General features: G+C 39.9%; 2 protein-coding genes across 5 annotated transcripts in view; both read right to left on the bottom strand.

Moving 5' to 3' along the window:
- Positions 1 to 1,439: 1,439 nt before the first annotated feature.
- man1b1a (mannosidase, alpha, class 1B, member 1a) lies at positions 1,440 to 20,480 on the bottom strand. The gene is made up of 14 exons (XM_056404313.1): positions 20,237 to 20,480; positions 18,613 to 18,750; positions 15,334 to 15,442; positions 14,400 to 14,701; positions 13,977 to 14,122; positions 13,620 to 13,732; positions 12,863 to 13,054; positions 11,840 to 11,988; positions 10,898 to 11,086; positions 10,181 to 10,371; positions 8,549 to 8,669; positions 8,003 to 8,197; positions 6,457 to 6,588; positions 1,440 to 6,023 (listed from the first exon to the last, which is right to left on the bottom strand). Exons 2-14 carry the CDS (start codon positions 18,712 to 18,714, stop codon positions 5,814 to 5,816), a joined length of 2,151 nt encoding a protein of 716 aa, XP_056260288.1. The 5' UTR covers positions 18,715 to 18,750; positions 20,237 to 20,480; the 3' UTR covers positions 1,440 to 5,813.
- A 2,001-nt stretch (positions 20,481 to 22,481) lies between these two features.
- si:ch211-196i2.1 (collagen alpha-1(I) chain) overlaps positions 22,482 to 26,297 on the bottom strand; it is a 105,546-nt gene continuing 101,730 nt past the window's right edge. For all 4 annotated transcript variants that reach the window (XM_056403960.1, XM_056403961.1, XM_056403963.1 and 1 more), the window contains one exon: positions 22,482 to 25,511. In XM_056403960.1, coding sequence (XP_056259935.1) covers positions 25,362 to 25,511 — 150 coding nt within the window. In that variant the 3' untranslated portion in view covers positions 22,482 to 25,361. The remainder of the gene's footprint in view (positions 25,512 to 26,297) is intronic.

The raw sequence follows: 26,297 nt of genomic DNA, 5'->3' as shown, positions 1-26,297 counted from the left end.
TAAAGATGTGAAAATGTCACATGCTGCATGTTGCTGCAGCTGCTGTCACGAGAGAGTGTGCAGTGGATGTCAGGGATAACACACATCTCACCTGCAGCCTCCACTTGTTGTTTTTACTTCCCATGTTACTAAGTGGAGTTCTGTCAGGTGTCATTTTTATGTGAGCGCCGCAGCAGTGACTTCACCACGGCCCTGACCGACGAAAACATCCAAAAAAAAAGGGTTCAAATGCACATTATTATGTAATGAATGTAAACATTTTTCACTCCCAGACAGCAGTGACTCATTCATCAACTGTTTGTCTGAGGGTGTGTGAGCTGGGTTGCTGCACGAGAGAGCGAGCGGCAGACCCTTTGGGCATTGGACTGAAAGTAAATGCTGAATAGAAATGATGACAAATGTCAACCCTGTCCAATGCAAACCAGTTTTACTGTGTTACACACATCAGTCGTGGACCTCTGTTCACGCTGAATGGTGTGTCAGTCAAATAGGCACACACAAGTCACATGGTGCCAGAGGTGGAAACAACATAGAGGAGGCAGTTCTCATGAACAAAGTTATATAGAAATTTGAAAAAAAAAAAGAACAGAAAAATTACTAAATTTAAAGAAAATAAAAAAAATTAAAGGAGGAGGTTTTGCTACTGCTGCATAGCTAACATTAGCATTGACAGCTGTTTACTTACCAGTCTTACAAGAAACGTTGCAAATTAAGCATCAAGCTTTACTTCTTTAAGAGCTGTCTGCTAACACCAACGTTAACTCGTCTTCCTTCTCTTTCCTTCACCCTTTTCTTCTACTGAAGTTAGCATGCTAACCAGGTAGGCCCAGTCTGGCCGTGCTGCCCTGAAGAAGTAGCTGCTCAGAGGACGTATTATAACCTCTTGTAACCCCTGGGTGAGCGACCATCACCACCACCCACTCCCACATTTGGCAGCAGAGAAAACTTACCTATAGCACCTGAAGAAAGAGTAGACTCAGGCATATGCTGCTCCTGCAGTACAGTGCACCATATGTGAGAGTCTTTCTTTCCTACTGTTCACCAGCCTCCTTTTGGACCTGCTGCAAAGACTCATGGGTGCAGCCGCCCTGCCTTCTGTTACTCGAAGATGGAAAACATTTCTTGGAAGAACAAATGTAAGCCATGCATTCTTTAGAGTCGTTAGTAAGTGGCTGTAGTGTGGACAGTGATGGATGGTTTCTGCTGCCCCCTGCTGTTGCAGAACTGAAAATATCAACATACTGAGTCAAAGGCAGCTGGACTTGATGTTTTATTTAGCCTGTGATTGTTCAAGGTCTCATTTCAAAACCGTGGGTATTAATCGCCTATTATAAGAGCCTCTGCCGTGCTGGGGAGGCAGTGAAGCGTGCCGAAGCCATGAATCTTCTTCAGGGTTTTCTCAGAGAGAAAAAAACAAAAAAAATCTATTCAGAGCAAGATACAGTACAAAACGTTCACTGAAAAGCTTTATTTAAAAATGTAGTTGGCAGGAAAATAGTTTGAATTTGGTGAACATTGCAATAAGCCACAAAGTGCTCAGTCATCTGTACAGTGAACATGGGTTTGATGGTAAGTAAGAAACCATGAAAAGAAGAAACATAAATGAGAAAGTGCTGAAACTGTGTCAGCTCTCAAAACTGCAGTAAACAGAAAAGTGAAAAGTAATTTCTAATTTAAAATGAATACTTCTCAAAAATATTTAGATGGATTATTGACTTATAGGCCAACAGAGAGGCTCTTTCACCATGGAGAAGTGGCCGCTGTGTCAAGATGTGTCTTTTTTTCAAGCACTAAACATTATTGATCCATGTCGATAGTCCCTGACACAGGGTCACAGCCAGTGAAGCAGGAACCTCTGCAGGCAAGAAACAATCAACAACACTGTTGTTCTGTAGCCTACATACATCTAAATAACAGAGCTGTCATTTTGATATGGCTTGGATTCATTAGTAATTACATTAAGAATAATTAGCAGTCTCATCAAAAGAGGGAGATTTGGCCAATCAGGTGACAAGAGAGTAGATCAAATACTGTACATTAAACCCTCCACTTTAAAAAAAAAAAAAAAAAAAAACCTTAAAATCCTCAACAGGCTTTTGCAAAACAACCTCTGCAGAATCCATTTTACTACTCTAAGAGTTTTATATTTAAAAAAAAAAAAGTCAGATTAGATTAGACCGCCTAATTCCATTAAAAAAAAAAAATAATGAATGATTTAAGGTGGAGCAATCAGCTGTGAAACCATTACAATATGAAATGCCAGAGCTGAGTGAATTTAAATAGGTTTTGTGGGAGCTCACCATGGAGCTCAATGAGGAGCTCAATGAGTCTTTTGTCTTCTTTTATCTCTTCGGTTACCATCAGTTACTTAACACAAAACAGTGATGATGAATATATGATATAAAGGCTAATAAGAGAGAGAGCAGAATATTTATCAATGAGAAGAACCTGTCATTCACTGTCTCTGGCAGTATTACTGGTTACTACAGATCAAGCTAAAAAATAAAGCTGCTTTACTTGCATCATAAAAATGGAAAGGCAAAATCTGTGTCCTTGTTGATATGAGACAATAAGATCACATCGATCCGCTGTGGCTTGGACTGTTCCTCAATTGTATATCACTTTGAACAAAAACATCTGCCACATGAATAAATGTAAATGCAAAAACAATGTAGAAATATATTTCAAAGTATTGCCTGTGTAGCCAAAGCCTCATGTATCTTATTCCTCTTTGCCACAGAGCTCCACTGTTTCCAAAAACTATTGAAAACACATCAGTGAGCCACACTGTTGCACTGGGTGACGTTCCTTCAATAATATACACACTCTGTAACTTATTTTGACTCAAACCCACATACACCATTCTCTTGCCCCTGCTAGAGCACCAAATGCATATTAATCCACAGCTGAAGATAGTCCCCAACAAATGCACTGTTTACTCCTCTTTGAATATTTGTTAAAAACTACAATGCCCAGCTGTTTGAGGGAATTTCTGAGACTTAAAAAAGAAAAAAATGAAACTACATATTTGTGAGCCATTTTTGAAGATTTACATTTTTAGAAGGAACCAGTGCCACAGACAGGCTTGGGAAGAAGCTGACTAACACGTTGTTGGTTTTTCATAGAATTTGATGACAACTAGGAAAACGACAGAATAATGCCAGCTTCATCCCATCAAGTGTGAAATGTTGCTGGCAGATTTAGTTGTAGTATAATTACATTAAGAATATTACACTCATCAAAACCATAACAGAATGAGGTAAGAGTCATGGAGCATCTGTAGGCCCCTTTCAGACGTGGAGTTCACTCTGTGGACAAAAGACATAAAAAAAAACTAAAAAATAAAATAAATCAGACATCAGTCTCATAAGTCTTAAATCATCATTAATGCGGCCTGCTCTTCACATACAGTCTGTGAAAATGATGTCTTAGCATATTTTAACTTTGCATGGACATTACTAGACAGAATAAATTACACATGCAATTAAGTGTGCAAGTATTGCAGCTCTATCCATTGAACATACATTGAACAGACTTTGACAGCTTTAACGGACAGGTGAATGCAGAAATGATACAAATTCCATGTCTGAAAGGGGTTTTTAAACCATCATGATAATATTTATGAAAGATTTCAAGGAAAAAAAAAAAACATTGGAAATGCAGAAGAGTAAAGACTTGCTTAAAGCCAAACTTTTTTGATGTGATGGCAAAGAACATTAAGATGGGAAATATCTCAAATACCAGCAGACACACAGGTTTGATTCAGTAGAAACAATTTACACAAAATATGTACACCCATGTTGTTTTTTCACCCACCCATCCAGAGTAAAAATACGAGCCATAAATCAAACTTTCACACCCAACACTTCACAAATAAACACCACTGATACAGCAGCAATAAAAAAACAAAAAAACAAAACAAAAAAACAAACCACCATAGCACAATATTCATTTCAACAGGCACAGCAGAGCGTTGGCAAACGTGGTGCACATTCAATGGCGTGGGTTAGCATATGGCTCTCTGTTGGATGAAGTTCATTAACAAGAATAAGATGGTGAAAACTGGAACACTGCTGTCCATCAAAACAGAACCTCAAGATCCTTTATAGAGAGAAGAACTGAACCATCTTCAAAGCAGCAGACACATGAGGCCGGATACGTCCTTCAAAATGATTTGTCAACATCACCGTATGGAAAAAAAAAAAGAGCTCCCACAATGCTCTTCATCACATTTGACAGGGAGTCAGGGATTGATAAACAGCAATGAATCAAACTCCTTCAAGTATGAAGAAAACTATTCAACAAACTTCACTTCTTAAACAAGTCATCTATGGAGAGTGGATGAATGAACGGCTGTGTGTACAGTATCTCGTCCCCGACAGGGGAAATGATAATGTACTCAGGCGGTTTACTTTGATCTAATTGCATGGTCGCCTCAGACCATTCCCCTTTAATTCATATAAAACAAGTGTGAATATAATCAAAACCAGGATCAGACTCAAAAGCAGGGTACAGTCGTGCATGTTAGTGTTCCTCCGTGACAAAAAGGCAAAATTAAAAAACAAACAAATAATCAAATGTCTACATTCATCAGTAAAACACTGTGTCATTAAGTGTTCAGTCTGGACTGAAAATCATTCAGGACTGATTCATTCATTACACCTTTATACACACTTTACTTTCAAACATTTAGGTCACAGTACCACGACCAAAAAAAAAACAAACAAAAAAAAAAAAACATGACTTCGCACTAAATGTAAAGATCATTCAACAACCAGATTTCCCTTTGAACACACAACAAGGTGTGTGTGTGTGCAGTGAGCTTCAGATTTAACTTCTTGTCTTTCAGTATCTAAGCCATTATTGCCACATGTGCAAAAGTGATCCAATAAGTAATCAACCAATAAGTAATCAATCTGAAGTGCAATGCTCTCTGGGGCTTCACAGCTCTTTAACTGTCCCATTTGAGTGAAAATAAGCATTATAGCCACTGTTTTAATCTGATGGCCTCAGAGTCTTAATTAAAGACATGCACGTTAGTTATTAGGAATACTCTGCCTTTGCTTTTTGCCAAGGCACTGGCCTCAGAAGTGAAACTGGTCCCTGACGCTGCACTTTAACCGCCCACTGCTCCCAAACACTTAGGACGGGACAGTACAGGGAAACAAAGTCCTGAGAGGGATTAAAAAGTTCTAACTAGACCTAACTTCACTTATTTTACATCAGATTAATACATGAGCAAGTGCATTGAATGTTGCCAAAGCAAGGGCAAACAATGTGATTCCTTCATTAGAGCAACATGTTTAAATATGAATTTAGCTTCACATACTCCATACATTACCATCACTGGTTACTGCACCTTCAAACATCGCATTTGTTGACTCCTTCACAGCCATGACACCTGACTATGTAGGAACAATGAGGGTTTTACCGCACATGGGGGAAACACAAAGAGTAAATACAAGAATTCTCCCCGTCACCAAGTGATAAAGCACTCCCACTTTCTTCTTTTTGTTTCCCGTTAGCTCCAGCTCATCACAACTGATTTTAAAAAAAGTTTTTATCATTAGAGACCAGCTCTAACACAAACCTCTTCCTTAGAAAAAGTAAAGAAAAAGGGAAAAAAAAAAACTCCTTCACATGGAAATGCATCAAAGTACAGGTGGACAGCTCAGATCTGCTTCACTGCTTGACACAGCAGTCCAGCCTGGATGGTTGCTTAGAGATGTGCCCGGCTGAGCGCCAGTGACAGTCTTTGACTCATACAGGACTCTGCGGGTCTGATTTTAACAGACGTCGACTGTATGGCGACATCACTTTGGTGGTGAGGGCCATATGGGGAGAGGATGGGCCTCCGTGTTGAAGACATACTTGTCTAGACTGAGCAGCTCCACGTCGTCAGACAAGAGCAGATACAAGTACTTCAGCGTCTCACCCAGGAAGAAACTCTCCATCTTGTCCCGGGGGCCGGGGTTAACAGGGTCGCGGACATTGTTAATGGATGTGTAGCCACCACCGGAGACCTGCAGCAGAGGTATATAGTCAGAGGTTTAATCAAGCAGAAAAAAAAGCACTATGGAGGATGCAAGTTTAACTTTCCCAAAGCTGCCAGATGTTTTACACAGAAAAACATACTCGGCTTTCCTGCCAACAATGTCAGTGAGCCTGAGAGGAAGATCGACTTTGTCATATTTTCGTAACTGTGGTCTGACATGTTGACCTGTTTTTCTTTTCTTCCTTGTCAAAAATCTGACCACAGTGATTTTTGCTGTCAGAATAAATCTTTCTCACCTGAATCTTAATTTTTAGTACCACACCTGGATCTCCAAAACAAAGCAATATAAAAAAATCAACATTTCAGTTGACCCTCATATAATAGAGGTGATATGGCTCATCTCTCTATAAACTGTAATTTAATTGGCTGGATAATTAAAAGGGGTGATTAAACTGAAGTACCTTAGTGTACTTATTGAAGCTCTGCAGTATCTCCCATCCCCAGTCTCTGTACTTAGTGTCCTTGGTGAATCTGTACATGTAGAAGAGACTCTCCACTGTCTCTGGTCTCAGCAGGTTGTGTCTGTCTGCAGGCTGGAGGATGAAGAGGAAGGTGCCAATAAATATTACAATCAATAAAAGTGATAAGATAAAGATCATTTTTTTAGTTTGACCTTATTTTACTAGGCAAAGCCACTGAAACTGAAAATGGCATTTTCAAGACTTATCGAGAAAGCAACGACAGAGCATTAAGATTAAATAAGATACGGATTCAAAATTCAGCGAGTGACAACACAGCAGACAGTTGGACAGCAGTGGCACACAGATGTATGTGCTTCCTTCACAGTGCTTTGAGGGAGAAATAAAAAAAAGAAAATTGAGAGCATCTTGGTGAGATTAGTTATGGCTCCAAGCACAAAGAAACAAGAAAAAACAAATGTTTTGAAAACATCCTGCGGCTAGATGTGACTCTGCTAACTTTGCCACAAACTATAAGAGTTCTTCATCTTAGAATTCAGTTAATGGAAGCACTACACATTTCTCAGACAGGGATTTAAGTTAATAAAAGTGAAAGAATAAAAACTACAATAAAGAAAGTTATGAAAAGCCTGTCTGTACAAGTAATCCCTCCACCAGTCCCCAAGGCTCTGGAACAATCTTCAACTTTTTATGATGATTTCCTTCATTTTTTTTGTTACTTGAAATTTTTTTCATTTTCCTATTTTGTTTGACCTTACCTGAATAAATGTCTATAACCTGAACCTGCATCTTCCTGTGGATTGAAAACTGAACAACCAAGGACATGAAACCACAGGAAAAACATGTTTTTGATCAGAGGGAGTGTCAGAGGGAAATGTTCCCCATTTCCAGCCAGTGGTTAGTTCACACACTGAATTACTAAAGAACCAATGATGTCTGATCCGACATCAGTTTCCTTAGTTTTTAATCCTGGAATCACAATGAACTCCTGAAATGTTTAAAATGTTTCATACTTACCTCATACTTTGAAGTTGATGAAGACAGGTACAAGTAGGAGACAAGTACAAAAATACTACAGCTACAACTACCACCTTGCAGTTCTATCCCTCCACCAAGCAGTCAAGTTGCAGTTCAAATCCACATCAGTCCACACTCAAATGATAAACATGGTGGACTCTTTTGTCAAAATTAGCATATGAATTCTTGCTTCAAAACCAAAAGTGTGTTTTGTGAGGTCACAGTGACGGACAGACAACCCAAAAAACATAATGCACCAGCCATGTCTGTCGTTTTTACAACATTACATCACATGTAGGCTATAATTTATAGTTTGTGCACACACCGAAAACAGACACACTAATAAGTACTAGAAGCAATATAAGTAGTGGTAGTAATATAAACACCTTTTCAAAGAGGTTGTACATGAAAATTGGGGAGTCTTTAAAATAAAAGAAATACAAAAGTGTAAATATTATTAATGACGATTTAAATAAAGAAAGACGGGACAATCAAATGCCATTAGCCTCACCTTGACAACAACATCACGCCCATCACTGGCCTGCAGGCTGAAGTGAGCGATCTCTGGGCTCAGCCCGGTCTCCATCTGTGTGTACATCTGGTGACAGGTCTCCATTAGCTGCACTGCCAAATCCATGTGGTCCCCTGAAAGGTTGTTGTGGGCCCCCAGTGCCAAGGTTCCTGGCAGGAAGCACACCAGGTGATCCTGTAGAAGAGTGACACAGAGGGATCAATCATGAAGTGAAGAACTGAGAAAGACAAGAGAAATGAGAGCTGGAATTGATCGGACTGGCTAACAGAGAGAAAGATTGACTGCAGACTGACTGCAGATGAGTTTGCACAGCAGCTGATTGATTCAACAAGGTGGTCACTGTCTGTAGATGTTTATCAAGTTTTGGCAGCGTGTGAAATACCTTACTATGACAATCAGGGGTTCATGCGTGTGGTACTTCCAAAGTAGGCCTCCTGTATGTCCAGGTCCTAAGTTATTTACAGGGTCTGCGAGCCCCTGACAGCCCCTGTATTTCACACACTGACTTTAAGTGAGCATCTCTACCATCTTAGGGTTGAAGCGGTTGTGGGACAGCTCTCCCACAAAGGTCAGTCTGCTGGGCCCCGTCTGTTTCACAAGGTGTTTTCTTACTCCCTCCACGGCCTGCAGGTAGTCCTCCAACAGGCTGGACAAAACACACAGATTAACATGGATATATTAGTTGTGTGAATGATAGTCAATTTTATATTATAGATATCAGTAAGTTTAATGAGATTTGTTTTAAGGCTGGCAGAATGGCTGATCAATGTCATAGCACATGTCGACATATATCACGAAACAGCAAATAGTGTAAATAAAAGATCTCATGTAAAATACTTTAAGTGATGTTTAATACATTGCAGTGAGTTCCACTATTATACATTACATCAGACAAAAGTCGTCACATGCTTGAAACAGAAACTTCAAAGACTCATTTAGTCACCAAATCCAATTTACTTGGAGCAGATAATAAAACAGAATCATATCATCACAATATGGTTCCACTAAAAATTAACGGTGTAGCTGCAGCTTGTAAGATGTAGAGTCTGACAATTTACACTGATTGTCATTATCCTAAATGTGTCTTGATAAGCACTTTGAAAAGTTGTGAATAACCAATATGTCTCAGCTCTAACGTGATGTACTCTCTCTAAAGTGATTCAGATTTTGTGATGATATGTGTGTATGTGTGTGTATGTGTGTGTGTGTGTGTGTGTGTGTGTGTGTGTGTGTGTGTGTGTGTGTGTGAGTGGGGGCAGAGAGTAGGGTATTGACATGCCGCAGAAAGTCCGACCTGCCAGGAATAGAAGCAGTGACTCTGTTCAGACTCTGGTCACCTCAATCATGTAAAGAGTTTCGATAATCAGGAAACTTTGCAGCTCACACACTGTACGGCAACAAGTGTTGTTATCTATGTAACATCAGAACGATCACACACATATGAACACTGGCCGGATGTCACCATACACGAGTCTCAGCCATGGTGACTAAATTACTACTAAAACTCGACACTTAAACATTTGCCTGTTGTGTCCATTATGTCTGAGGTTTTATTTGATTTTCTGTTAATTGACACGGTCTTAATCCTCCAGTCCATGATCTTGTCTTCTTTCTGTGTTTGATAGTTAATAGGCTGCTAATAACCGGTGAATTTTAGCACAATCCCAGGGCAGGTTAACTGTTAGGTTCATTTCCTTTCAAATGTCACGCTGATCATTTTTAACATAAATGGTAAAACAAACTATAGACGGGCGAAGCTACGTGAGTTGGCAGTGTCGCAAAATGGCCGTTACAGGGAGTTCCAATTATACTCTAAAACAGCCGATTCATATCTGCCTAATAATGTTTGAATTGGAATTTACATATGAGTCGATTTAATATTGAAAACAACACATATACGATACTTTCTAGTAGGCATGTGGTCACTCACAGATGGTTTTGAGAAACACTAAATTTAAAACATGTTTTAACTAATTTACTCGCGGACCACTAGGGGTCACTTGTGGACCACTGGTGGTCAGCGGACCACACTTCGATAGAGGCTGCGATACACTAAGTTTTCTTTCCTATGGCTCTGTTGTTTCAGCTTTTACAAGCTTTTGCAAATATTTCTCTGAATCACAGAACATTAAATCTGAAAAGTAAAGCTGGACTCACTCGTCTTCTGTTTTGCCTCCCTGGAGCCACTGTTTAAGCAGGTATTCATAGTAGCTGTCTGCCCTGGCACCGAGTGTGAAGACTCCTTTGTGCGTGAACTGGCCACTGTTGGTGTTGATGAACATGGGCACCAGGCCGTCATGTTTGCCTGGCAGCTTGTGGACCAGCTTCATTACCTCATTCACAACCTCCTGGAAAGATAAAAACACAGAGGAGATGACACTACTGCCAAGACATGAGATAATGAACCCGAGCTTCACTTCACTTACTGCTCATGTGTTCGAAAAAGATGGTTTTAAGCTGTTTATCATTGCAAAATCATTAGCTATTTCACACTTTGATGCGATTGGGCTCATCAAAAGCTATGTCTCAGAGGGCTGGCTCAGGTTATGACAGATCTTATTCAAGTTACTGTCAGGCTGGGTTGAAAAACTTCAGGCGCGAGCTCTGGTTTCTGGAATCACTCATACACTGACAACAAGATGGATTTAAAGCAAATCCTAGGTCATGCTTGTCACTTCAATCACGCAAGTGTTTTCGACCTGTGCTTAATGTCTGATTTTAAGTGAACTGAAACCCTCCATCTGAACCCAGGAAATATTAATATGAACCACCTCCAATCTTTTTACAGTCCATCTCAGATAATTAAAAGTAATGTCAAATGTAATTACTTGACACACACACGCACTATTATGGAGACCCTTGTGTTGTCCTGACCTGGTACTGTGGCTCCTGGGTGAGGCGGCTCAGCTCTCTGAATTCCAGCTGAATGCTCGTCACCTCAGCCAGCGTGCTGTCAGACGTCCAGCGAGGGGGGTGGGCTGTTCCCTTCCCGATGTTGACGTCTGAGAATGGGATCTTTGAGGGAGTTTTGAAGGCAGGCATCAACCTGGACCCGAGATCTTTCTTTAAGTGGAAAGAGGAACAGAGATAGATGGTCTAGTTCTGCTTTCTAGGTATTGTGGAATCTATTTTGCAGGAACATTACCACAACAATAAATATGAAGACACCATGAGCAGAAATATTATCTGCTTTTGATAATGGTGATATTGTATATGTGCACGCTTCTCCCATAACCCTGAAGCCTCATGACTCTGTATCACAGAGCACAGCACTTCATCACAGGTGACACTTTTCGCACTCACCATCGCATCCTATATGAAAAGGTGGGATGGTCCTCCATAACAACAGAAGGGAGCAGCACTGTATGTAGTTTATATAAGGCTCTCCTGCAGAAACTACCTACGTTTGCTCTCTGGTCACAATGTCGGGTCACAGGACACTTTAACTATAGCTGTACCTCTTGTTCACACTGAACTTGGAAAAACTGGTTTAAAACACTTTTCTTAAATGTGAAAATGAATAATGTATGTCTGTGAATTACCTGTGTGTGTCTATTTTCTTATAGACAAGTCAAAGTATAAACTGTATATGTTTATTTTTGTCTACAGGTTTTTCTTGAAAAAGAGATTACGAACTCAATGAAACTACGTTTTCAAATAAAAGATCTAATAATAACTTTTAAAGTGTTGTTTTCTTGTTCATTTGAACATGATGTCTAGAAAAACTTACAACTCTACCCTGCACCATTATGTTCTAAAACAACTGCACTACACAAGAAAACAGAAACTATGAATGTCTGTTATGGACTGACTCACTGCTTTGTCTAGAAAGAGTTGGTCTCCTGTAAGATGGTAGGTACTGAGCAGGCCCCCAAGGACACGGATGGTCGTCTCAAAAAGATTCACGTCCACATTCTTGTTGAAGGTAAGCTCTTTCTCTACCCAGGTCTTTGCTTCTTCAAACTCTGTGTGGAGTGAGGCAGAGTATAAGAGTGAGGAAAAGATAGAGAGGAGAAGAAAGAACTACACTTATACACTAATTTAACATGGCATTTTAAAGATGTCTTGCTGTTGTTTTGATCAAGTGGTCTAGTAACCAACTCCAGAGACAGTCCTTCACTGATGTTATGTCATATTCTTCAAAGAAAATTCCACTAATTAGCATCACAATCCCCTTACAGACTCACAATCAACAGTAAAAAAAACCAGCTGAACCAGTTATTGTCTTTTTTATTCCATACACTCTTCTTCCTTTTCAAATCCTGGCACTACATTAACCATAATTCAACTGGACTGCTGACTGCCTGTGCTATTAGTAGCATGATAGTAGCAGCTACTGGAGCTTTAAGCTACGAGGTTCATGCAGCGATGAGTAGCGGGCTACAGAAATCTGATAAACTCACTTCTTTCTAACACCTCATCCCATCATTTTTACACATTAGACCTCACACAGCTTCCTCTGGAGCCACAGGACGTTTTACACATATTTTTTACATATGCACTGCTACTCCAACATCTGTAAAAAGACTTTGACGCATAAAATCAGTGAAGCTTCCCCTTCAAACTTTGTTAAAACTAAATGCAAAGCTAACCTTCAGCGACTGCACGATTACCTACATAATGTACAAATAGACAGATGTGAGTGGATACAACAGATACAAATATTCTCCAGGCAGTGAAAATTATGGCAAAGATGCACCTGTGCAAGCTGAAAAAGTTTCAACTTAACAAAAAAAAACTTTTGGTATTTGTAACAAAATATATATCATCTGCCTATATTAGTATTGCATTTGACATCTGTATTAAAACATGAGAGAGGGAATAAGTGACACACAATACCTTCTTTTAGGCCCATAATCCACATTGTGTCCAGGGAATCAATGAGGGTCAGACCCAGTCCAAACCACTCGCCAAAAGACTTGGAAATGGGCTTGAGCTCATCATGACCCCAGGCAAAGTCCTTATAGCCCTTCCACGCATGTCTGAAGGCATCACGTACTGCCTCCAGTCTGTCCACTTTTCCAGTTGAAACTACAAACAAAGTTCCACAAAGGAATGAATAAGAAATGAAAGGCTAATCTTAAAAGTCTGTGTGAGAGGAAGCCCTCTGCAGTGCCCGTCTCATTTTATAATTATTTTCAGCAGACAGAATATTCTGTGTCATGTGTTGATGCAGCTGCTTTGAGCACAGCAGGGCTTTATCTTGCAAGTTAGAAAACGTTCAAACTTTAAGTCAGAAAAAGGTGATGGGCTTTAAACAGCATATACCAGTAGAGCTGGCCGAAGCACTGAAGAAAAGAATCCGTTTGAGGGGAAATATAAAACCCGAAAAATTTTAACTTTTCTCAGCTCCTTCCTTCATAACTCCCTACTTCTAATGACAAAACCTTACAGCTTCTGTTTTACATCATTGTTCTCTTTGGGTTTTGGACTGTTGGTCAGACGTTTGAAGACATGAACTTGTGATGGACATTTTTAGCTTTTTAAAGACTAAATAAATAATTGTTAGTTGCAGACTGTATACCTTAATTTCTCATGTCCCCTTGCCCTTGCTGTATAAAGCTCTTGGTAAGAAGTCCAGCAGTTCAGTACTGACCTTCTAGTGGGACAGTGTCAGCAGGGTTGGCTGGGGGCGCTGCAGCTTCTTTCTCATTGGGGGAGGGTGGAGGCTCAGTGGCCTGGTCGGCTTCAATCATCGCTCCTCTCCAGCTGCATAACAAAAGTAAAAACCGATCTGATGTTTGATGCCTGATGCCTGAATTATTTATAACTGCTTCTCTGATGCACGTATTTCAAAAAAACAGCTGTTACAGGGCCTCGGTGCAGCTGGAACATGTTTGATTCTGATTTTCAAGGCAACATCATGTTAACAAGTCATCCTTTTTTCCCCACTGTTCCAAAACAGTTGTTTTGTACATTCATTTAAAAGGGGAAAAAGCAAACAACAGATCACCTGACAAGCTTCTTTTCTTTATCCTCATCCCCGCCTCCTCCATCTTGAACAACCTCCTGCTCTTGCTTTTCCCCACCGACTGTATCTGAAACGTTTCCATCTTTCTGTAGGCTCGGCGGACCTCTCTTGTTCGGAAATGTCTTTTTCTGTGGATAAACAAACGGCTAGAGCTAAAAATGAGGGGACAACATGAACACCTTATGGTAAAGGATTAATAAATTTGTAGATGTGTGAGCCACCTAAGTTATTACAGCATCATGACTGATCTTTTACAACCATTTCATCAAACTAATTCACCAAGATGTCACACAGAGGACACCTGATAACTAATATCATGAGAATTTGTGAACTCTAGCGTTTTTATGTTTTAATTTATTGTCGATTGATGTCACTGTAATAAATACATAGAAACACAACTCTGACCTTAGTGGGAGGTTTTGCCAAAATGGGGGTGTTTGGTCCTCTGGGCTCCGCCACAGCATCTGGACCCACAGCTGGTCCCACAGCTGGTCCCACAGCTGGTCCCACAGCTGGTCCCACCGCTGGTCCCACCGCTGGTCCAACCGCTGGTCCCACAGCTGGTCCCACAGCTGGTCCCACATGTGGCCTCGCCACAGGAACGGGAGCTTTATCTGCAACTGGACCCAACACAGGCTTCACACCTGGAGGAATGGCCTTCAGCTCTCTGTCATTCAGCTCCAGCCAGTCCTCCCTGTCCGCCAACCCTACACACACAAAATGAACAAGAAAGCAAACTGAGACTGCGGCAGCTCACTATTTTAAGCATTATAGATTAAATTATGGGTCTAAAACTGTCTTCCAAAACATCATAGCATTAAAACCGGCTCATCACAGAGATGGCCACAGATGAAGATGGAAGTTGTCTTCCAAACTTCCCTACCACACAGACCCTGACCAAGTCTGGGCAGGCACACAATATATCATGCTTTTCCAAAAGCTGAGTCTTTCCAGTCCAAACTAAAACTCAAGGAGCTTTCACATTTATCTTCTCTGGAGAGGGATTTTTGAAAAGCTTGTGGGTGTATAAAACACTGGCTGTGTGAATGGAATGCCCAAACAGAGAGAAATAGAGGCATTTCAGATTTAACCATCTTAGTGTGTACGTGGGCTGAAAATCAAATACAGCACATACAGAAGTAAAAAGAGTCCAAGGAAGCAGGTGCACACAAAAACTAATCTAAATTTAAAAAGCGTAACTATCACAGGGTCTCCAAACACAACAAAACAGGCAATCCAACGCATCAGCTTCAACTAGTCATGGAGCAGGACCATTTGAATTAATGACAGACTTGTCTCTGCCTGTGTGCAAGTGTAGTATTGTGTGGGCATTGTTTACCTCCCCATTGCTTTGTGATGCTTGGATAGGAGAGAAGTCCAAATATGAGCAGCAGAGCCAGCAGGAACAGGATGAGGCTTCGTTGGAGCCGAGACAGCTGCTTCCATTTCTGTAGGGAGATAAACAAACAGAACTTACCTCATTGAGTCATGTCTAACAACTCTAAATTAAAATCAGGAGCATTTGTCAGTATATTATATCATCCTCCCCGTCCTAAAATATCTTAAATCTGTTTAAGCTTCTTTTAAAAATAGCGAAATAGTGAAAGAGGGAGAAGCCTTATGGCCTTCCTTGTCCAGCTTACCCTGTACAAACTAAACATTGCTCTCCACATGAGGCACTAAGCTCAGTGAGAGATCACAAATAAACTAAACCAGTGCAACCCAGCAGTGCAGAGGGAGGGACAGAGTCAGGCTTCTCTCAGGAGAGAAGACAAACAGGCAGGCTGGTACCACTCCGCTACCTACTCTAATTAACACCTGTGCAACACCATGAAAGTATTGAGCCATCGTCTGCGAGCTGTGACGGAACACACAACAGACTTTATCTCAGGGGACGTTTTCATTTTACTTTGCTATAGTTCATTTAACACAACAGCATGAGAACATTCAGCACAGCCTGATGGTACATCTCCAAAAACGCAGGTTTTATTCTGAATACTGGATCTCATAAGATCCAGTGTTATACTTTTTGACAAGATGTAATATACTCAGATTTGCACTAAGACATGCAGCCAAAAGCTCTAAAGCTACTAAACCCTGAGTTTAGGATATTTTATTACAAGAAACATATTTTATTAATCAGACATTTGCTTTATATCGCTGTCAACACAACCGTCTTTCCCTAACACATCAACTGAATATGTGAACAGCAATGTAGTTATTAGATGTTACATTCCCTTCTTTAAAGTTGACAGTGCACAACAAAGAGGAGACCATTATTACATTTCTCTATCTGCACTGGGTTGGAGGCAGGAGATTCACTCAGCAGGCTGCCTGTTGAAATACAGAATCACTCACACTCACACACACATACCAATGAGAGTTTCAGCGCTTCCACCCGACGTGTGTCCCAAGAAAACCAGTGTGACTAGTAAGCAAGTGGCAAGTGAAGCCCCTTTCATTGTGTGTGGAGCGAACGTTGAGCCAACAAGCCACTCAAAGCAACATGATTTGCAGACAGAGGTTCTCTCAGGAACTATAAACACTCATCAAATTTGACCACATGTCCAGGGGAGAGCTGAGCCAGATCCAGTCTCTGCTATAAAACTGGATTTATAGAAGGAATGTCTGTTGATATACTTCCCAAATAAAAAGTTATAGATCAGTCAATGAGAGCAGTGGTTTGCCTTTTCAATTCATACAGAATGAATTCCCTTGATGAGAGCTGACCATGCTGTTTTTGTTTTTTATGAGAAGATGGTTTTATGGTTTTTGATGAAAAGATGATTGTTGATGATTAAAGAAGCGCTGCCTAATAATCAGGGTATCTGCAGATGTTTTTGAAAGTAAAATATTACTAATAAAAACAAAATAAATACCTCATGTTTTATAGGTTCTAGGATTGCAAAAAGGATGCAAAGGTGTAAAATAAAGGAAGAAAGTTGAAAACATTACAGCTTATTTTTTAATCATAACCTTCTGTTTTTTTAACTAAATGTGGACACTGATTTGAAAGTGACAGATGGTCCAACTGTGTTTAAAATAAAGCAGATTTGTTGGGGGGAAAACAACATGTTTTAGGCCATATATTGTTAAACTAAAGGGAATGCACACCAGCATCTTCTGCATGTCAAAACGCCCACTGCTTTCTGTGCAGCCCCACATACCTGTGGTGTCTTGATATGCATCACTGCAGGCTGTTGTCCATCAGGATACACCACTGTCAGGTTTTCTCAATATCAACAGATTTTTGAGTCTCCAGAAAATCTGCAATTTTATCGCAAATGCTCAAGAGATTAGAACGTCCCAGCTACTGTTGCCTGACATTTACTTCTGTCTGTGTGGTGTGTTCAGTGTGTGCTGGCCTACTGGTGTCAGATGATATGCATCAAATGCAAGACGCTAAATGACATGACTGGTATGTGTTGAACACAACACTAATAGCTGTGAACACACAGAGCTCATTAATTGGTGAAATTAAAATCTTTTAGTATTTCCATCTAAGACCACTGAACTGATAAAACTGAATTGATTACACAGAAAATTTCAGTGAACAAACAAGGCAGTCTCGTTGAGAGCGAGGCTGTAAGACCAGTTGAACAAGGATGAAAGGGGAAACCTGTTAACGAAGCTGCTGAGTTTCAAACCCCCCGCAGAAGGAATAGCAAACAAAAGTATGAGATGTGATATGGTAACTGTAACATAATATACCTCAGTATCAAAACCAAGAATGAAGACGAGGTCGCTCATAGTCAGAGGGCAAAATGAGGTGAGAGAGTTGAAAGACATTGAAAATAAAGAAAACAAGATTAAAGAAAATGTGAAAAGGGAGGCATAAGAAAGACGATGAGATGCAAAGAATTCGTTTTATCTTCCTGTTGTGAACAGACACAATGTGCTCAAGGCAGGCTTTTATCTGAGGAGTTTGAAAGTTCAGGCTGCTCTACAACAAAGGAAACGTAAAAAAGGAAGACTGAAACCCAGGCATCGATTTGTCACAAAGGCAGATACATTTCATAAAGACAGAGATCATCTATCTCAGTGAAGTCATCAGAAACATAACCAGGCAGGTTGATACCAGCAGCTGAAGCCTTGCTGTAGTCTTCACAATCAGTCACAACTGAGCAACTCATCAACTAGGGCTGGGCCATGTGAAAATACGAGAAATTGGATTTTTTTTTATGCTGTTTATATCAAGTGCAGTTATCCCTTCAATACCTCTGGCTGTATCATATTAGGCCATGATGGACGAGGTTGCAAATCAATGAGCAGGACTGCTTCATGGAAATATTTGATTTACAGGATTACTACATCAATATGATGAATTTAATTTCTCCAGCATTTAATTCTATAAAGTATCTGGTCTTTTTATCATTGAACATTTTCTCAATTAACGTCCTACAATAAACCATAACTCTGAGATTGAGAGGTGAATGGACCTCAGATGCAGATAAGAGCCTTTTGTGACTATAACAACCTGTGACAGCATTTCTGGTGACATCTGGTCAAAAACAAGCTCATGACCTTGCATCAAACATAGGGGTTTGTGTGTCAAAGTGGTAAAACTCAGCTCTGTCTAGAGCAATGATCTAAAACACTGTACTACGGGACCACTCACCCTCCAGCAGGACTGTCTGCGGTGCTTGCCGTTGTTGTAGGAGTGGCTGTGCGGATCACTGAGTGTCAGAGAGATGAAGTCCTTTCTGGAAGGCGGATACATCCTCTGATCGGGGCAGACAGTCGTAGCTCATAGAAGCTGCACTCAGAAAAGTGAAAACCACAGTTAGACTAACTAACATTACTAAAGCAAGGGTAATGTAAAACGTGAAAGGTGAAATTAGGGTGGATCCCAACATTGTGCTGAAAGGACTGGTGGAAAAAAAGAAAAATCAAAATAAAATGAACTGACTATCTTTATAATCAATCAATCATATTAGTGATTTAAATAGTAGAAATGCAACACACTAAATGGTTCCACTTTTGCAAATGTGAGAATTTGCTACTTTTGTCTGTTTCATAGCATCGTAAATGTACAGCTTTCAAGTTCTTGGACTATGGCTGTGTGGTGGACCAGATACACAGACATCAGGATAACTAAAGTAAAACTAGGCTACATTTTGCTTAAAAGTGTAGGATTATAGGAATGTTTTTTTCAGCCACATTAGGGTTATTGGAATATGTTTATTTAACTGACTGAATGTTTAGGTTTTTACAAAGGGGAGTGTACCAGTTTTCTTGAACCTGCCATCACGTTAGAAATCAAGTTAGAAGATTGAAATTCATGATTTTACCACAAACCAGCCATGTTTATTGCAAACTTTAATTGATTTACATATGCCCAGACACCATTTGCAGCAATTACCTGCCAGATACCTTCAATGCTATTTTCACTTCATCTGTCTGACATGTCAGTTTTCCTGATGTTTTGTTAACTGTTTGTAAGGACCTTTCTTCATTGATAGACAATTTCCAGCTGCTGCAATGTTAATTTGCTAAAGCCTGCATGAATTGTTAAACATTTCTAGAGAGGAAACTAAGACTTCTCACTGAAGTTTTACTTGAGCTATGAGAGTAATACAACTAGTACAACTAGCATGTGCATTGATCAAAATACACACCCTCCTTTACACACACAAGTCATATAAAATACAGCATGATTGTTGATTGTGCATTAGGCTTTTCATACTCAACGACTGTTTTTTTTTTTTTTATCTCTCTCAGTTTCACTTTAAAATGTATGCATCACCACCCCCTTCAGCACCATGGACAGCTGATGATAACAAGCTCTTAACTCTTGAGTGATATTTTGGGAAGCGGCTGTAAAACCTTAGAAGGCTCTTAAAAACGCTCTTTGATTGTTATCGGCGCACAGGGTTTAATTCAGTGTAGTGATGTTCCTTTAAGTGTTCACAGGGTCTCTGTGTCTCTTTATCAGTGATTAAAAGTAAAAAGAGGAAAGCTATAGGGAGCATAATTCTGACAAGGCAATAACATAGGTTGCTTTGTAAATCGTGCACGCTACTTCAAAAGTCTTCTTACTACAGCTGACATCTTTAAAAGGGTATTTTAAGAATGTACGCAAAAAATGAAACCGACTACTAGTCATTTGCAGCAAGAAAGCTATATAAGCTAATTGGGCTAATCTGTAGCTTTCACCCCGTTTTCCACACATTACTGACATGCTGTGTAAACACACCGGCAAAATCACAAAAATATCAAACATTCAGCTGCCTCCCCCTCACCTTTGTGCCTGGTTGGCTGCCTCACAGCGACGTTACTCTCCTCAAAGCTAAGCAGCTGTTAGCTAGCTGCGAGGGGCTTAGCTCGCTTCCCTCGCCTTGTTTCTGAATGGAAAGTGACACTGTTCAGCTGCCAGAAAGACCAACATGTAACACAGCAGCCCGTCCGACTGTCACGCAAATGAACTCCTGTTTCATGAAACGTCAAACGAACTAAACTGGGATAAACATGGCTATAGTTAGCGTGTGGGAAACCACAGACAAATGCGGAAATGTAAAAGCTGGCGAGAGATGACGCTGTGCGTCACGTGACGTGTGCATGTGTTCTGACGGGTTTGAGCGTTAACCCTTTACAACCCCTCAACATAAAACTTTAGCCTGAACTTTATGGTGCTGCAGGTGATGTATACCATGTCTGTATGTGTTTTTAATTCAAAAACACATATAGTAAATATCCATTCCTAATTCATTTGGAATAGGAAACCACTCCATATAGCTGAATTTCATGGTTGCCTGCAGACATAGTTTACATTTCTGCATGTTAAACTGACTAAAAAAGTCCAGATTACACTGGCAGTTAACTGAAATTATTTAATTTAAGGCAAAGACAAAACAATGAAGAATGAATTAATTACATGTATTAGTTTTTTTCATTTTAATTACATTTGAAGGCTAGCTTCACCAACTCTTACACCCTTTTACTGTGACTTACTGTACTGTTAATGCTACTGCTAACACGGCTCTTATTGTAAGGATACCACTGCCAAGGTTACAGGCACTGCTACAATCAACTGTGCTGCTGCTACTGCTGCTACCATCTCTATTAGTGCTACTGGTCCAAAACAGATGACTGAGCAATACAGACGCCCTGAAATCTATTCACAAACATGAAACAAGTTGGCGCAGAGGAGGTAGTTTGGTTCTTGGAGAGAGCAAGCACAAATGTGTGGAGGATGGTGCAGTCCTGGGAACTATTGAAGAGAAATTAATTGAAAGTCGACAAAAATAAGTCCTGCAGCTGGAGGCTTTGGGTACAGCTGTGTCTGGGCAGCCAACTGTGCTATGTTCTCTGCAGCCACAGGCATAGGAGGAGGCAGTTGAATCAGCTACAAGAACCAATGTAAGATCCTGCCTCTTGACCGATAGTTGTACCGCTGCATAAGTGTAGCTGAGTTTACCTCCACTAGTTGCCAGTTACCAGTATGGTTCCTCACATTATTACCTCTGCCAAGGAGGCAGATGTTTTCACCCATGTCTGTTTTCTGTCAGCAGGATTACGCAAAAAGTACTGGACTGATTTGCACCAAATTTGCTGGAGGCATGGGGCATAGGTCAGGGAACAACGAATGAAATGTTGCTGATCTGGTTAAATGGGTGGATCAAAGACTTTTTTATAATCAATTTCCTTAACATTGCAAGATAGGACTTGATGTAAAAATGAGACGGATTAATGGTGTTGAGATCTATGACTTTCTTCAATTTGGTTCAGATCCAGATAATAATCTAATCTTGTCTAGGATTGTCTGGCCTTGGCGGAAGCAAGCTCCCTACTAAGTGCCACTCTAGTTCTCCATAATTTAAATTACTTTTATCATTATATTGAATGTTTTTTCTTTTTTCTTTTCTTAAAACCTTTGCTTTTTTAAAGCTAAACTTGAAGCAGAACCTGACAAATGGCTTGTGTTATAATTGCAGGTTCTGCAACAGATGAATGGTCTGTCACCCAGTTCAGAGAGATGGCAGCTAAATGGAAATCCAAGAGCAACACACAGTGGAAATATCTTGAGATAACAAACTTGTTAGGTGTAACCCTTTCCTTTTGTCATATATGTGGTAACCCATATATTGGATAAGCACCTATATAATACCTCAAGATCTGCTGCTATGAATTAATTTTAATATAATGTATGTTATTTATTATCTGACATACATACGTAGCTTGAAAATTCTTCCTAGATGTGAAAATATAAAAATCCCAAGAAATTTGAGCTTTCTGTTCAACAGTGGATGAGCCTGCAGCTGAACAGTTCTATCAGTCTGACACAACGTAGCTTACAAAATATTGCTTCAGACATTAAAAGAAAAAACAAACAAATTCTTGGGTAATATCACCTTGTAGCCAAGTGGCTTTACTATAGTATGGATTGCCATGAAGTTTGGTACAGACATTTGACTCTTAATGCAGTGCCATCATCATTCCAAGATGTATTTTTTTTCGAATTACCAAAAGCAAGAGTCGACATTTGGTTATGTTTTTTTTTTATTCAGCTGACACAATTCTTTGAATGAGCTGATGCAGGGATCAAACAACAGATGTCCAGCATGTCATTTCATATTTTTTTTAAAATGACAATTTGTACAAAACAAGTAAAGTTACAATGATCAGTCTCAGCCAGCTAAGGCAATCATGTGGATTGATGATATGACAAATCTAAATACAAATAATAAACATTTAAAAAATAACCCCTTGGCCAGAATCTGCAGACCTGTGGCCAAACTTGAATCTAATTGACATTAAGTTGACATGAAGGCTAAGTATATTTCTGTTTGATAGCTGTGGCATGCCTCAACCTTGTGGAACCTTGGAGGCAATTTAGTAAAAGCAAGAAAATGAAGCTTTGTTGTTTTCCCAGCTTCAGAGCTGCTGTTTTGGCCAGGCTAGTGGACTACGCTCTCACCACAAACTCCCTGAGATCTTACTCAACTGTATCCTCCGCTCCCTGCAGACTGTACACTGTACTACTCATCAGTCACTGCTGACCATTGCTCCAGGACCGAATCCTGATTCTGCTGAGAAGCTACAAGAATTGCTTCTTTTCTCTGGACCCAAGCTCTTCTCAGATTGAATGAAGCAGAAATTCAGACCGACAGCAATTACTCGATGCTAAGTGGGTGGTAATAGGCACTTGTTTTTCCACTAGGGGCCAAAGAAGCTCTGCAGGGTTGGGCTACTACTTTTGCACTTGCTGAACTGATGCATAATCTTTACAGTACAGTGAAAGAAATTACAGTATTGTTCTGTGAGGATATAGGTGTATTGGTTTACATGAGGCTAACAAAAAAAAGATAATGTCCTTAGCACACTTGAATCTAACATTTCTATTGTTAAAATAGTAAATTATGTAATGTACACCTGTTGCAAAGCTACACTTTTAATACCTTTTAATCCAGGTTTGATTTCTTCTTCCAATGAGGTGTGCCCATTGATCTTGTTGAGTGTCTAATCATCTCAGGTGTTCCTGTCATTTTACCTTGTTTGTGATTGGGTGATGCAGCCTGTGGCTATTGTACAAAGATGATGCTTATTGCAATGTTGTTTAAAGCCTAATGATGACCAATGACTGAAACTTTATCAATATTAACAATGTGCAGGAGTTCACCACTTGACAGGATAAGGCTGGCGTTGAATTGTTTTTCTATTGTAAAAATCCCATGAAAAGACCAAAACCAACAATGTGCTTTTCCATCTCTGAATACCTTCTGACCTCCCTACCCTGCCAGGAGCACTGTTTCCCAAGCCCATTTCTTCCTCCTGAAAATTTAAATATTTAAAAACAGCTAAAATTGTATGGTTTCATTTTTAATGGTCTCAGTGATGTCCTTAAACAACTGCGCACTGTAGTTTTAGCAAACAGAACTAAGTAGTGCCTTTGCTGATGATGGCTTTCAGCAGCACATTAAAACACACTTGGTGACTATTTCCAGTACCAGGACAGTGTATGTGGGACAAAGAGTCAAAATAAACTGTTGTGTATCTTCATTGTTATGAAGGAACGTGTCACTCAGTGCAACAGTGTAAGTCACTGCTGTGTTTTTTAATAGTTTCTGGAGAAAAATGGAGCTCTATGGTACAGAGGAATAAGATATATCAGACTTTGTCTACACAAACCAGACTTGATGGTGAATCAGTTTATTGTTGGTTTTGGTCTTCTCATGGATTTATCCTTTAACATTTCTAGTCTTAACACGTTAAAGTTGCTATTTGTATTAAGAGCCGTTTACTACCAGTGTTGCCAAGAGCTTCAGCCAACGTTGTGTTTACAAGATAAGAGGTTATAATACGTCCTCCGAACAACGCTACTTCTTCAAGGCAGGCTGGACGCTACAGTGACTCACTATCGGGAAGTGACGAGACAGTCTGGCCAGACTGGGGCTAGCTGGTTGGCATGCTAACGTCAGTTGAAGAAAAGAAAAAGAGAGTTGCTTTCCACTGCCGGAGACTCTTGGTGAATAAAGGAATACAGTTTGAAACTTGCAACGTTTCTTCTAGACTGGTAAGTAAACGCTAACGTTGGCTTTGTAGTAATGGCAAAACTTACAAACAGCTCCTTTAAGTCTTATTTTAAAGCTAAACTACAAAGCTGACCAACATACTGTAGCAACAGCTTCAGTGCCCATGAAGTATTATACCTGAGATGTGAAAAAACATGAAACTAAAAACAGTAAATGCCGTTTCGTATTTTAACAAAATGAGGAAATTTGGTCTTGCTGTTGACAAGAGACAGCATCAAGTATCTAAGATAACATGACTGGTCCCTTTTATTGTATTTGGAATTAAATAAATGTTGGTCTTTGAAATAAAACTGGATCAACACCTTGAGAAGAGTGACACCTCTGAGTTCACTTGCAGTACTGAAGTAGTGGATGTACAGTGAGAGAATTTACTGGCCTGGTCACATACGGCCAATTGGACGACAGTAGCTGCGTCCACATGCAGAACACATTGTTAAGAAGTCAGCTGGGACAGTCTGACTTTTATAAACACAATGGGCAGACTATAACAGAGGCCCTGAATACATAACAAAAATCAAACATAGAAAAAAACATTGTCTATAAAAGGATAAAAAACATACATTTTTAAATTATTCAATACAAGATAAATGTCTCTGTAAACAAAATTGACTTCTCCGTGAAAGAAAAGGCTGGGGGCCCCTGTGCCCTCTCAAATTCATTAATATGGAGTCACTCAACTTGAGAGATGAAATCCCCAAATACAACAGGAAAAGCAAGTGACGTCCTCAGAAATGGGATGATGTGTTCCAGGTGTCCTCTTAGTGTCCATGTTTTGAACAAAGGTTTGTATCCTGGACCGTTGAGTCCTCTGGGACGGCACAGCTTTCAAGCACCTCTAGCTGAAACACACAGGTCCGACAGTGAAGCCAAACTGGTATGTGATGTTTCCACCTCCCATTAGTGCCAAGTCTCTCAGAGGAAGCAGCTGGAGGTCCTCAAACTCGAACACAGTCTCTCGAGGTCCAGAAACCATCTCCTCTCCAGGCTGACACACAGGAAACAGAATACATGTTTTACATGTAACTGCTTTGAATCATTACCAGGGTTTTATGTGACGGTAACAGTTCAGCATATTTTATCCTATATTTTCTATCAATTAGGGTTACAACTAATGATTATTTCCATGAGCTGTTGATTGCTTATTCATTGTTTAGTCTATATAATGTTAGAAAACATGAAAAATACCTAAGATGACACTTTCACTCCTATTTATAACATAACTCTTCTTGTATATTTCCAGGAATGCCGAAAGATACATCCAGGACTAACTTTCCATAACTATGATGTCTGGGGTGGCAGTGGCTCAGGAGGAAGAGCGGGTCATTCACTAATCAGAAGGTCAGTGGTTCGATCCCCGACTCTTCCAGTCCGTGTGTCGAAGTGTCCTTAGACAAGATACTGAACCCCAAACTGCCCCTGATGGCGATTCCATCAGTGTATGGCTGTGATGTATGAATGTGTGAATGTGGCAAGTATTGCAAAGCGCTCTCCTCTAAAGTTCCTCAATCCAATTTTCATAGTAGCAACTAACACACTACTGCTAACAATAACAAGCTAATAACAATTATGACGAACTGTTCTAATAATGTCTTTGCAGTAACTTTGTTTCCTTTCCTATCTGACATATCATTATATATTTTGACTTAAAGCTATACTATGTAACTTATTTATGATATTTTTTTGTTGAAATATTCTCCACAACATATCTTAACGTGGAGAGGTTCTGTCAAAAGCTTCTGTGACCCAGATAGTTTCTGAGCAAGTCAGAGGA

This window comes from Seriola aureovittata, chromosome 18 (genome assembly GCF_021018895.1).
Source record: "Seriola aureovittata isolate HTS-2021-v1 ecotype China chromosome 18, ASM2101889v1, whole genome shotgun sequence".
Lineage (NCBI taxonomy): Eukaryota > Metazoa > Chordata > Actinopteri > Carangiformes > Carangidae > Seriola > Seriola aureovittata.
The sequence above is the reverse complement of the archived record's forward strand: the minus strand, read 5'-3'. Positions and strand labels throughout refer to the sequence as shown.

Coding starts and splice junctions, on each gene's coding strand:
- man1b1a (XM_056404313.1), bottom strand. CDS start 18,714: ATGTATCCGCCTTCCAGAAAGGACTTCATCTCTCTGACACTCAGTGAT. Junction 14,702..15,333: donor CATCACAAAGCAATGGGGAG/GTAAACAATGCC, acceptor TTGTGTGTGTAG/GGTTGGCGGACAGGGAGGAC. Junction 14,123..14,399: donor TGGCAAAACCTCCCACTAAG/GTCAGAGTTGTG, acceptor GTTTATCCACAG/AAAAAGACATTTCCGAACAA.